The sequence below is a fragment of the Bufo gargarizans genome, chromosome 8, assembly GCF_014858855.1.
Source record: "Bufo gargarizans isolate SCDJY-AF-19 chromosome 8, ASM1485885v1, whole genome shotgun sequence".
NCBI lineage: Eukaryota > Metazoa > Chordata > Amphibia > Anura > Bufonidae > Bufo > Bufo gargarizans.
In genome coordinates this window covers 186182379-186195888 of record NC_058087.1, presented here as the reverse complement: position 1 = coordinate 186195888, position 13510 = coordinate 186182379, and the positions used below count along the sequence as shown (strand labels likewise).

The 13510-nt window shown below is 59.2% G+C and overlaps 1 protein-coding gene across 1 annotated transcript in view; it reads left to right on the top strand.

The window, feature by feature from the left end:
* Positions 1 to 1682: 1682 nt before the first annotated feature.
* The window catches only part of CLCN7 (chloride voltage-gated channel 7), a 33698-nt gene continuing 21870 nt past the window's right edge, over positions 1683 to 13510 (top strand). The window contains exons 1-10 of the mRNA XM_044303332.1: positions 1683 to 1855; positions 8514 to 8585; positions 8880 to 8951; positions 9034 to 9099; positions 9529 to 9661; positions 10946 to 11055; positions 11128 to 11208; positions 11920 to 11982; positions 12099 to 12182; positions 13330 to 13423. Of these exons, the coding sequence (XP_044159267.1) occupies positions 1757 to 1855; positions 8514 to 8585; positions 8880 to 8951; positions 9034 to 9099; positions 9529 to 9661; positions 10946 to 11055; positions 11128 to 11208; positions 11920 to 11982; positions 12099 to 12182; positions 13330 to 13423 (874 nt within the window). The 5' untranslated portion in view covers positions 1683 to 1756. The remainder of the gene's footprint in view (positions 1856 to 8513; positions 8586 to 8879; positions 8952 to 9033; positions 9100 to 9528; positions 9662 to 10945; positions 11056 to 11127; positions 11209 to 11919; positions 11983 to 12098; positions 12183 to 13329; positions 13424 to 13510) is intronic.

Sequence of the window (13510 nt, the reverse complement as noted above, 5' to 3'; positions counted from 1 at the left end):
GGTCCTCGCAGTGGGAACCCCATAATACATGAGCTTCAGGGACGCCTCTTATATTATGCCGTCCCGTTATCCAGTAATTCTCCAGGTCAGGAGCTGAGTATCAGAGTATCAGGAGAGGCATCAATACTATGAGCTCTGCATGGACTGAGACCCCCGGGGTGACTGCAGCTGCTGACCAGATGTGGAATGGAGGACCGGGGGAGGGGGGCCGCGGGGCCCTGGAGGAATCACATTCCAGGGTTATGTGATCTGCCGTCCACAGTCTCCATATTACCTGTGTGTGAACAATAATCCACATATATGATAATAAACGACCGTACTGTGTATGACCAGTGCTGCAATACCGCGCAGAGGCCGGGCGCACGCCGCTCCTGTAAGGAGCTATATGTACGTTATACAGCAAACAAAAGGTTAATAATACTGAAAAATACCACCATACTGAGCCAAAGTAATAACCCCATACTGAGTCAATATACCACCATACTGAGCCAATATAATACCCCCATACTGAGCCAAAGTAATACCCCCATACTGAGTCAATATACCACCATACTGAGCCAATATAATACCCCCATACTGAGCCAAAGTAATACCACCATACTGAGCCAATATAATACCCCCATACTAAGCCAAAGTAATACGACCATACTGAGCCAAAGTAATACCCCCATACTGAGCCAAAGTAATACCACCATACTGAGCCAAAGTAATACCACCATACTGAGCCCAAAAATTATACAACCATACTGAGCCAAAGTAATACCCCCATACTAAGCCAAAGTAATACGACCATACTGAGCCAAAGTAATACCCCCATACTGAGCAAAAGTAATACCCCCATACTGAGCCAAAGTAATACCCCTTAGCTTAAGTATTCCCAGTGGTTAAATATTACTGCTATATAGTGGCTAAATAACAACGACCAATGCTTAAAGGGGTATTCCCATCTCAGAACCGCCCACCTGGGTGAGGGGGTCAGGACTATAACCCCCAGTGGGTTGTGCTCGGTGGGACCGCATCTAACAGGCATCATGCCATGTCTGAGCTTGCAGGACCCTTTAGAAGTACCTAATACCGCCATACCGTGCACTGGTCGCCCCCACACCATATGGCCTGTACTACGTTGGATGAGAGTCTGTGGGGTCGGCGCGGTCCTCTCCCCTCCCACCACCGAAACTATCCACCTCTTATTGCTGCCAGTCTGTACATTGGTATATGGCAGGTATGGCCAACCTGTGGCCCTCCAGTTGTTGTAAAACTACAACTCCCACCATGCCCTGCTGTAGGCTGATAACTGTTGGCAGTCTGGGCATGCTGGGAGTTGTAGTTTTACAACAGCTGGAGGGCCACAGGTTGGCCATCCCTGGTATATGGGCACGGCATGGCAGTAGTATATGGGCACTACGGTATGTGACACATTGATTGCAGTGACGCCATTTCTACACCTTGTATCACTCCTGCAGCAGCCTCACACCGGCCCCGGGACCCTGAGGCGATGGCAGTCACGTGACAGAGCGGGCACCGCGGCGGAAAGTCCCACATTACAACTCATCAGAAGTTTCCCTGCCGCCATGTTGCTATGGTAACTCGGCGGAAGCGCTGGAGTCAGCAGGACTACATTACCCGTCATCCCCCGGGCACGCATTCCTGGTATGACCCCGGTGACGCGCCGTAGCTGGCGAGTCACATGATCGGCTGAAAGCTGAGGCTCCGTCTGTCACATGCACAAACAGAGAGCGGCCGCCGCGGTGTGAACATGGCCAATGTGGCCAACAGGGTGTCCTGGTCCGGGAGGGAGCAGGCGGAGGAGGACGGGGAGAGCACGCCGCTGCTCAACGGAGCCAGCAACAGACCGGTGAGGAGTATGGGGGAGTCCCTGTCTGGTGAGGGCACGTGGGGTGGTGACAGGCTGGACAGTGGAGGGTCCCTGGTGAGGGGGGCACATAGGGTGCTGGTCCTGGGGGCTTTGGGCAGTGCGGGGGTTTGTGTAGGACGGTGGTAATAATGGGGCCATTATTACGCCCCCCCCCCCCCCCCCAGTGCAGGGTGTTCAGGGGGCACTTACTTTCTGTGTATGTTGTATTTGCACAAGGATTCTGTGGAGTTGCCCTTTAAGCCTGTGACCCTGGGGGGGAGGGGGGAGGATTAGATGTCACATAAAGAGACAGATTAGAGACCTGAGGCCGGTGACAACTTTTATGACCGTGCTCCCGAGGCTTCACCCACCACTGCCTGCTGGGAGTTGTAGTTCTGTCAAAAGCCTCGGGTTCAGGCAGCTTTGAGCTGTAGTTTCTGTTTAGTACAATGTAAGGCGTCGCTTGCTCTTCTGTCGGTCATACATGTTTCACAAAAGTTATAACACCCATCATCCAGGGGGTGACGTGCTGCAGAGAGGGGACTTGGCACGAGGTCACCGATGTCTGTGTGCCCCCCAAGCAGTGGCGTTTCGCCCCCCCCCCCCTATCCCCCTCCGGCAGTGGCCTTGCACCCCCCCCCCCTTATCCCCCTCCGGCAGTGGCCTTGCACCCCCCCCCCTTATCCCCCTCCGGCAGTGGCCTTGCACCCCCCCCCCCTTATCCCCCTCCGGCAGTGGCCTTGCACCCCCCCCCCCCCCCCTTATCCCCCTCCGGCAGTGGCCTTGCACCCCCCCCCCCTTATCCCCCTCCGGCAGTGGCCTTGCACCCCCCCCCTTTATCCGCCTCCGGCAGTGGCCTTGCACCCCCCCCTTATCCCCCTCCGGCAGTGGCCTTGCACCCCCCCCCCTTATCCCCCTCTGGCAGTGGCCTTGCACCCCCCCCCCTTTATCCGCCTCCGGCAGTGGCCTTGCACCCCCCCCCCTTTATCCGCCTCTGGCAGTGGCCTTGCACCCCCCCCCCTTATCCCCCTCCGGCAGTGGCCTTGCACCCCCCCCCCTTATCCCCCTCCGGCAGTGGCCTTGCACCCCCCCCCCTTATCCCCCTCCGGCAGTGGCCTTGCACCCCCCCCTTATCCCCCTCCGGCAGTGGCCTTGCACCCCCCCCCCCCTTATCCCCCTCTGGCAGTGGCCTTGCACCCCCCCCCTTATCCCCCTCTGGCAGTGGCCTTGCACCCCCCCCCCTTATCCCCCTCTGGCAGTGGCCTTGCACCCCCCCCCCCCTTATCCCCCTCTGGCAGTGGCCTTGCACCCCCCCCCCCTTATCCCCCTCTGGCAGTGGCCTTGCACCCCCCCCCCCTTATCCCCCTCTGGCAGTGGCCTTGCACCCCCCCTTATCCCCCTCCGGCAGTGGCCTTGCACCCCCCCCCTTTATCCGCCTCCGGCAGTGGCCTTGCACCCCCCCCCTTATCCCCCTCCGGCAGTGGCCTTGCACCCCCCCCCTTATCCCCCTCCGGCAGTGGCCTTGCACCCCCCCCTTATCCCCCTCCGGCAGTGGCCTTGCACCCCCCCCTTATCCCCCTCCGGCAGTGGCCTTGCACCCCCCCCTTATCCCCCTCCGGCAGTGGCCTTGCACCCCCCCCTTATCCCCCTCCGGCAGTGGCCTTGCGCCACCCCCCCCCTCCGGCAGTGGCCTTGCGCCACCCCCCCCCTCCGGCAGTGGCCTTGCGCCACCCCCCCCCTCCGGCAGTGGCCTTGCGCCACCCCCCCCCTCCGGCAGTGGCCTTGCGCCACCCCCCCCCTCCGGCAGTGGCCTTGCGCCACCCCCCCCCTCCGGCAGTGGCCTTGCGCCACCCCATCCCCCTCCGGCAGTGGCCTTGCGCCACCCCATCCCCCTCCGGCAGTGGCCTTGCGCCACCCCATCCCCCTCCGGCAGTGGCCTTGCGCCACCCCATCCCCCTCCGGCAGTGGCCTTGCGCCACCCCATCCCCCTCCGGCAGTGGCCTTGCGCCACCCCATCCCCCTCCGGCAGTGGCCTTGCGCCACCCCATCCCCCTCCGGCAGTGGCCTTGCGCCACCCCATCCCCCTCCGGCAGTGGCCTTGCGCCACCCCATCCCCCTCCGGCAGTGGCCTTGCGCCACCCCATCCCCCTCCGGCAGTGGCCTTGCGCCACCCCATCCCCCTCCGGCAGTGGCCTTGCGCCACCCCATCCCCCTCCGGCAGTGGCCTTGCGCCACCCCATCCCCCTCCGGCAGTGGCCTTGCGCCACCCCATCCCCCTCCGGCAGTGGCCTTGCGCCACCCCATCCCCCTCCGGCAGTGGCCTTGCGCCACCCCATCCCCCTCCGGCAGTGGCCTTGCGCCACCCCATCCCCCTCCGGCAGTGGCCTTGCGCCACCCCATCCCCCTCCGGCAGTGGCCTTGCGCCACCCCATCCCCCTCCGGCAGTGGCCTTGCGCCACCCCATCCCCCTCCGGCAGTGGCCTTGCGCCACCCCATCCCCCTCCGGCAGTGGCCTTGCGCCACCCCATCCCCCTCCGGCAGTGGCCTTGCGCCACCCCATCCCCCTCCGGCAGTGGCCTTGCGCCACCCCATCCCCCTCCGGCAGTGGCCTTGCGCCACCCCATCCCCCTCCGGCAGTGGCCTTGCGCCACCCCATCCCCCTCCGGCAGTGGCCTTGCGCCACCCCATCCCCCTCCGGCAGTGGCCTTGCGCCACCCCATCCCCCTCCGGCAGTGGCCTTGCGCCACCCCATCCCCCTCCGGCAGTGGCCTTGCGCCACCCCATCCCCTCCGGCAGTGGCCTTGCGCCACCCCATCCCCCTCCGGCAGTGGCCTTGCGCCACCCCATCCCCCTCCGGCAGTGGCCTTGCGCCACCCCATCCCCCTCCGGCAGTGGCCTTGCGCCACCCCATCCCCCTCCGGCAGTGGCCTTGCGCCACCCCATCCCCCTCCGGCAGTGGCCTTGCGCCACCCCATCCCCCTCCGGCAGTGGCCTTGCGCCACCCCATCCCCCTCCGGCAGTGGCCTTGCGCCACCCCATCCCCCTCCGGCAGTGGCCTTGCGCCACCCCATCCCCCTCCGGCAGTGGCCTTGCGCCACCCCATCCCCCTCCGGCAGTGGCCTTGCGCCACCCCATCCCCCTCCGGCAGTGGCCTTGCGCCACCCCATCCCCCTCCGGCAGTGGCCTTGCGCCACCCCATCCCCCTCCGGCAGTGGCCTTGCGCCACCCCATCCCCCTCCGGCAGTGGCCTTGCGCCACCCCATCCCCCTCCGGCAGTGGCCTTGCGCCACCCCATCCCCCCTCCGGCAGTGGCCTTGCGCCACCCCATCCCCCTCCGGCAGTGGCCTTGCGCCACCCCATCCCCCTCCGGCAGTGGCCTTGCGCCACCCCATCCCCCTCCGGCAGTGGCCTTGCGCCACCCCATCCCCCTCCGGCAGTGGCCTTGCGCCACCCCATCCCCCTCCGGCAGTGGCCTTGCGCCACCCCATCCCCCTCCGGCAGTGGCCTTGCGCCACCCCATCCCCCTCCGGCAGTGGCCTTGCGCCACCCCATCCCCCTCCGGCAGTGGCCTTGCGCCACCCCATCCCCCTCCGGCAGTGGCCTTGCGCCACCCCATCCCCCTCCGGCAGTGGCCTTGCGCCACCCCATCCCCCTCCGGCAGTGGCCTTGCGCCACCCCATCCCCCTCCGGCAGTGGCCTTGCGCCACCCCATCCCCCTCCGGCAGTGGCCTTGCGCCACCCCATCCCCCTCCGGCAGTGGCCTTGCGCCACCCCATCCCCCTCCGGCAGTGGCCTTGCGCCACCCCATCCCCCTCCGGCAGTGGCCTTGCGCCACCCCATCCCCCTCCGGCAGTGGCCTTGCGCCACCCCATCCCCCTCCGGCAGTGGCCTTGCGCCACCCCATCCCCCTCCGGCAGTGGCCTTGCGCCACCCCATCCCCCTCCGGCAGTGGCCTTGCGCCACCCCATCCCCCTCCGGCAGTGGCCTTGCGCCACCCCATCCCCCTCCGGCAGTGGCCTTGCGCCACCCCATCCCCCTCCGGCAGTGGCCTTGCGCCACCCCATCCCCCTCCGGCAGTGGCCTTGCGCCACCCCATCCCCCTCCGGCAGTGGCCTTGCGCCACCCCATCCCCCTCCGGCAGTGGCCTTGCGCCACCCCATCCCCCTCCGGCAGTGGCCTTGCGCCACCCCATCCCCCTCCGGCAGTGGCCTTGCGCCACCCCATCCCCCTCCGGCAGTGGCCTTGCGCCACCCCATCCCCCTCCGGCAGTGGCCTTGCGCCACCCCATCCCCCTCCGGCAGTGGCCTTGCGCCACCCCATCCCCCTCCGGCAGTGGCCTTGCGCCACCCCATCCCCCTCCGGCAGTGGCCTTGCGCCACCCCATCCCCCTCCGGCAGTGGCCTTGCGCCACCCCATCCCCCTCCGGCAGTGGCCTTGCGCCACCCCATCCCCCTCCGGCAGTGGCCTTGCGCCACCCCATCCCCCTCCGGCAGTGGCCTTGCGCCACCCCATCCCCCTCCGGCAGTGGCCTTGCGCCACCCCATCCCCCTCCGGCAGTGGCCTTGCGCCACCCCATCCCCCTCCGGCAGTGGCCTTGCGCCACCCCATCCCCCTCCGGCAGTGGCCTTGCGCCACCCCATCCCCCTCCGGCAGTGGCCTTGCGCCACCCCACTTCCCCTCCGGCAGTGGCCTTGCGCCACCCCACTTCCCCTCCGGCAGTGGCCTTGCGCCCCCCCCTTCCCCTCCGGCAGTGGCCTTGCGCCCCCCCCCTTCCCCTCCGGCAGTGGCCTTGCGCCCCCCCCCTTCCCCTCCGGCAGTGGCCTTGCGCCCCCCCCCTTCCCCTCCGGCAGTGGCCTTGCGCCCCCCCCCCTTCCCCTCCGGCAGTGGCGTTTCGCCTTCCCCCTCCGGCAGTGGCGTTTCGCCCCCCCCCTTCCCCCTCCGGCAGTGGCGTTTCGCCTCCCCCCTCCCCCCCCCCCCCCCTTCCCCCTCCGGCAGTGGCCTTGCGCCCCCCCCCCCCCCCCCCTTCCAGCAACTTAACACGAGGTCCCCGATGTCTTAAAGTGCTTTGCAGCAGATGCCTTGTACTAAACTTTCACGCCATGTTTTGGTTATCCCCTGGGTTAGAAATGTTAGTTTCTGCGTAGCTGTTCTGGGATGCTGGGAGTTGTAGTTCTGCAGCGTGTTGGGGATCGCAGCTATTCAGCATGGTGTCAGGCCTGGTGTCTGTACGGGTGGGGGGCACCAGTAGAGCATTTGCTCCTTGCCACCCCTATGGTCTTTCCCGCTGCGGTGACTCTCTGACCCTGGTGCACGTTGCGAGGTTTCACAATAGACCCTGCGGCTTTGTCTTTACAGGACGTGGAATCTCTCAGATGAGTCAAAGACTAAATCAGGGCAGCGAAAGCCGCAGTAAGAGGGCGAAGAAGTGATGGGATAAAGGGGTCTTCTCCCTCCAGCAGATGGGGCTGATCATGTATTCTCCATGTTGCCTTCTTTGATGGCTTCATTCATTTTTCCATCACATTATACACGGCTGGTATCCAGGGGTTACGACCACCCTACAATCAAGCAGCGGTGGTCGTGCTTACACACTGTAGGAGAAAGCGCCTGCCTCTCTGGTGGCAGAGAGCGCACATAGACACGCGTGCGCAGCGTCTCCTATCCCGACCACCTCGTATCTGCGCTGCAGTGGTTGTCGTGACCCAGCAGTGTATGATGGGATGGAAAAAAGGATCCAGCCAGCAAAGGAGGCAATATGGAGAATCACAATACATTAGTGTCATGTGATCCTTCATGAGCCGTGTGATTGACTGGTAGGGCTCCCAGGGGGAGGAGATTAACTGGCACATTGAGGGAGGGGGGGGGCTGCTGGCGTCTTGTATTGATGGGTCTGCACATTGCAGGATCGGCAATTAAAGGCCTGTGGTGTTTTTATATGAGGTGGAGTCGGGTGTGTCTGCTGGATTAAATCCTGTGCAGCAATCGCCGCTCTCACTGCAAACACCCGGAGCTCGTGATTGTGTAATCCTGAAGCTGCACCAGTGTGAGGAGTGGGGGTCTGCAGGCCGTGACTACAACTCCCAGCATGTCCAGTCCCATGTAGTAAATAGATCTGCAACCTGCGGCTTCCCTGCTGCTATGACTACTCCTCCTACCATGCCCATTACTTCTTATAGTACAGGAGTCTGCCACCTGCAACGTTCTTGCTGTTACATAACTACAACTCCCAGCATATCCAGCTTCTTGTACTAAATCTGTGGCTCTTCTCCTGTCCTACAGTCATCCTCTCCCGGCCTGAAACGGCTGATAACAGGGAGCAATAGACTGCAGTTTTGCTATCAATCCCAGCGACTAACTCGGCTGCTAATACAACGCGTCTGCGCCGCCCCCTGGACCGTTCACCATCGGGCGGAGCGGCCATATTGCGTCCTGTCCCGTCACGCTGTGCACTGTCCCTTTAAGTCATTTTCTTGGAACAACCTCACGTTCTGCTTCCCCTTCCTCTTTCTGATACTTTTTGTTACATGTGGGGAAGTTGTAACATTGTGTCTTATCGGCTACTGTCATGCATTTAAAGGGGAACCAGGGGGCGGAGTAGATACTAATAAGCTCCTCCCATTTTATATATATCATTTATTTTTTATTTTTTCTCTCCTAGGTTTCCAGTTCCATTCTCTTCCGTATCGGGCAGCTGAGCACCGTGGACCTCGGCGATGAGAACCAAGAACTGGTGAGGGGTTAACGCACTGATTTTGACCCTTGTGAGCGGATATTATAAGCGCCCCCTAGAGGTGGAATCTATGTGCAAAAACTTCTGTTATGCTCCGCCCACACCCAGAGCTGCATTTAGAACTCTGCAGCTCTGGGTGTGAGTGGAGCGGTCAGTGCTGCTGGTCTAGTTTAGATATAATTCAGTCCTGTGATGCATTGTGGGATCTACATCGAGATGAATTTATTTCATTTTTCTTTTTTTTTTTTTTTTTTTTTTTTTTTTTGTCTTTGCAATTTTCATATTTTTTTGCAGGAAATGGATTTGTCCTCGACGGTCATGAAAGAAATCCCGCACAACGAGAACCTCCTGTCCCTGAAATACGAGGTGACCCCCCCCCCCCCCCCTTCCGCTTGCACAGCTGAAGTGTCGTGTCAGTGTCTCACTTCTCTTTCCCTCTCGGTTGCAGAGTCTGGATTATGATAACAGTGAGAACCAGCTGTTCATGGAGGAGGAGCGCAGGATCAATCATGCTGTAAGGATAACCCCCAACATCTGCCCCATCCCAGGGAGGGGGTTCCATATGATGTATTTCTATAGTATAAGGGTCCATTCACACATACTTATGTGTTTTGCGAATCCGCAAAACACTGACACCAGCAATGTGCGTTCCGCATTTTGCGGACTGCACATCGCCGGCACTATAATATATAATGCCTAATCTTGTCCGCAATTGCGCACAAGAATAGGACTTGTTCTATTTTCTTTAGGAACGGAATTGCGGATCCGGACAGCACATGGTGTGGCCCCATAGAAATGAATGGGTCCACAATTCCATTCCGCAAAATGCGGAACAGAATTGCGGATGTGTGAATGGACCCTAAGTAAGAGTTTCAGAACTACAGCTCCCAGCGTGCTCTGAGGGTAGCTGTGTGATTGTAACGCCACATTGTGTCCCTGGCAGGCGTTCCGCACGGTGGAGGTCACCCGCTGGGTCATCTGCGGGATGATCGGGATCCTGACCGGACTCATCGCGTGTTTCATCGACATTATGGTGGAGCAGCTGGCGGGTGTGAAATACCAAGTGATAAAGAGCAGTATCCTGTGTGTCCCCCCATCTACCCTCTCCTGAAAAATGGTGGGGGTTATAAAGAATGGGGCTAAAGCGGGGGCGTTACCAATAGCAACCGATAAGGTCTCTGCGCCCGTTAAAAACATGCCTGTGCATCATGTGACCAGGCTCTCCTCTCTTGAAATACTCTGTGCTGCGGGGCCCCCTGCCCTTACCCGTGTTTTAGGTTCAGTCTGTGATCTCCCACAGGATCAGTACCTTCCTGTTCTGAAATACTCTGTGCTGCGGGTCACCCTGCTCTTCCCACTCAAATGTGCTCTCCCACAGCGTGAGTACACTCCTTTCCTGAAATACTTTGTGCTGCTGTGGCGCACTGATGCTCCCTAAATGCCTGTCCTAATATTAAAATAGGTTACTTAATACATTAACTTCCTCCCCCCCCTGAAATACTTTGTGCTGCTGGGGGAATCCTGCTTCTTTCATTATGTACCTCTGAGTCTGTCATCTCCTGTGAGATCAGCATACTCCTCTTCTGAAATACTCTGTGCTGCTGGGCCCGCCGCTCATCTCCCTGTGGTCTTCACACAAGATTAAGACGTTACTGAAATACTTTGTGCTGCTGGGAACTTCACTGCCCCCCCCCCCCCCTCCCTCCGTGGTCCTTAGGCAAGATCAATATATTACTCAAATACTCTGTGCTGCTGTGTTGCCCCGCTCCTCACTGAACACCTCTCCTTATTAATATTATAGGTTACTGCAGAGTTTAGCATTCTGTTCTTCTGAAATACTCTGTGCTGCTTGGGGTCCTGCTCCTTTCACTATGCAATTGTATGTGAGCTGCAAGGTTACCACCCTCCTCTCCTTAAATACCCTGTGCTGCTGAACACCCTGCTCTCCCCATAAGATCTGCGTACACTTCTTCTGAAATACTGTGCCACTGTGGTAAATGGCTCTATGATCTCCTCCTTATATCCATCACCCCCCCACCCCCATGCATGTCTCTCCTGAAATACTCTGTACAGCTGTGAACACTTCTACAGCCTGACTAGCTCCAGGGTCCTTTTGTTCTCGTGGGACTGGCGAGAGGTGATGATGAGGCGGTGTCCTGAAATACTCTGCGCTGCTGTGGACACTTCCCATATGAGCCAGGGCACACGCATCTCCTTAAACACTCTGCACTGCTGTGGTCATTTCCCATCCGAGCCGGTGCACACGTCTGTCCTGAAATACTCTGCGCTGCTGTGGTAATTTCCCATCTGTGCCGGTGCGCACAATTCGGTTTTGTGTTTTTCTTAACCCTTCCCGCCAGATATTGACAAGTTCACAGAGAAGGGCGGCCTGTCGTTCTCGCTGCTACTGTGGGCCACGCTGAATGCGGCCATAGTCATGGTCGGCTCCCTGGTAGTGGCCTTCATAGAGGTAAGTTCCACAGTCCGATGTTGACTGATCTCGTCTGGTTCCACGCCTCATTTTCCGGATTCTTCCTTCCAGCCAGTAGCAGCCGGCAGCGGGATCCCTCAGATCAAGTGTTTCCTGAACGGAGTGAAGGTTCCCCACGTGGTGAGGCTCAAGGTAAGCGGCGATCACGTCTGCAGGCGATCCTCTGTGTAAGCGGCGATCACGTCTGCAGGCGATCCTCTGTGTAAGCGGCGATCACGTCTGCAGGCGATCCTCTGTGTAAGCGGCGATCACGTCTGCAGGCGATCCTCTGTGTAAGCGGCGATCACGTCTGCAGGCGATCCTCTGTGTAAGCGGCGATCACGTCTGCAGGCGATCCTCTGTGTAAGCGGCGATCACGTCTGCAGGCGATCCTCTGTGTAAGCGGCGATCACGTCTGCAGGCGATCCTCTGTGTAAGCGGCGATCACGTCTGCAGGCGATCCTCTGTGGTTTTTCTTTTTCGTGTTTCCATCCTTTATTTTTCTCTTCTCGCGTCCAAAGCTGCTTTCAGAGTTCCTCCAATTGTCCTGAGAGCTGCAGGACCTTGCGTCTCTATGCTGCCCCCTGCTGGTTCTGTGTGCTCCTACCCAAAGGTGCTCAGTTGTGGTGCATTGTGGGAGATGTAGTGTTTATATCTGGCGTGTACACTCCATCTGGATCTGCACTGCGTTGTGGGATGTTGTCAGAGGAGCCCCTGCTGATGGGGATCTAAGTTGTCTGAAGATTTCTCAGCTCTGTCGAAGGCGGCGGAATTTGGACGCAGCTTTGGTTGTGATTGGAGTATAAGTGACTGAACATTATATGTAGGTTTAACATGTACGATATAACATGTCTCTGTCCCCAGACCCTGGTCGTGAAGGTGTGTGGCGTCATACTGTCTGTGGTTGGAGGCCTCGCGGTTGGCAAGGTTGGTGGAGTCGTTCTTTAGAGCGGGTGCGGGCACTTGTGTCCTCTTATACGTCTGCCGGATCCCACACAACGGATGAAATCGTGACAGACGCTCTGCTTTTCTATGATTTTTAGGAAGGCCCCATGATACACTCAGGAGCCGTGGTCGCAGCTGGCATTTCTCAAGGAAGGTCGACCTCTCTGAAGAAGGACTTCAAGGTAAGTTATGACAGGAGAGGTGGGGGCATTCCCGACCAGAGGTATGTGACCGAGGGGGTTATATCACAGGTGAGGTGGGGGCATTCCCGACCATAGGTATGTGACCGAGGGGGTTATATCACAGGAGAGGTGAGGGGATTCCGACCAGAGGTATGTGACCGAGGGGGTTATATCACAGGAGAGGTGGGGGTGTTCCCGACCAGAGGTATGTGACCGAGGGGGTTATATCACAGGAGAGGTGAGGGGATTCCGACCAGAGGTATGTGACCGAGGGGGTTATATCACAGGAGAGGTGGGGGTGTTCCCGACCAGAGGTATGTGACCGAGGGGGTTATATCACAGGAGAGGTGGGGGCATTCCCGACCAGAGGTATGTGACTGAGGACATTATATGACAGGAGAGCTGGGGGGGCATTCCTAATCGTCTGTCAGATAATCGGATATTGATGACCTGCCCCGAGGACAACCCTATTAGTTTCAATGTGTAATTCAGCTCCCCCTAGTGGTAGCTGCAGGCAGATAGAATCTTCTAGCCATGCTGGGGATTTAGCGCTCTTCGTCAGAAAATTCTAGCTCTGCCTGCCAGAAAGATGTTGTTATGCAGGAGGTGTGGACCCAATGTATAACTGCACAGCTCTGGCTTGGGCCTACTTGTAAGGGCATGCTCTAAGTGCCCCCCTGATCTTCAACCAGGGCCTGGACTCTGCTGTAAGGGAACCTCCAAGCCGCTACCTCTTGATAAGTAGTCTCTGTTTTGTGACCGCTGACCCAAGCAGGTGAAGAGACACCAGTGCGAGGCACAATTATAGTCACTCGAGGTCATGGCGGGCAGAATATATTCCATCCGTTAAACCCTTAAAAGGTCGGAACAGGCACCACGGGTCAACACGAAAATCAAGCAGAGGTCAGGTCAGGCAGCAGAAGTTTAAATCCAGTAAACAGGCAGAGGTCAAGCACAGGAAATCAAGACAGAATACAGGGTACGGTGCCTTAAATATCCTGTGAAGGCTTGCGATTAGGTGGGGCAGATAGAGAGCGAGCGCACCTCCTAGAGGTGGAAATGACCGCAGACAAAAGCGACGATAATTGTCGGAGATTGTCTTGTATTTCTGTTCCCTCGTCTCATGTCTGACTTCTGTTTCCTGCAGATCTTTGAATACTTTCGCAGGGACACGGAGAAGAGAGACTTTGTCTCTGCAGGAGCCGCCGCCGGAGTCTCTGCAGCTTTTGGGGCCCCAGTCGGTATGATCTCTTATTATCAGATATAAAGTTAGTCAAGACTGCAGACATGGCAAAAAGTCCCGGGGAGGGGGGGGTCACGCGTGTGCT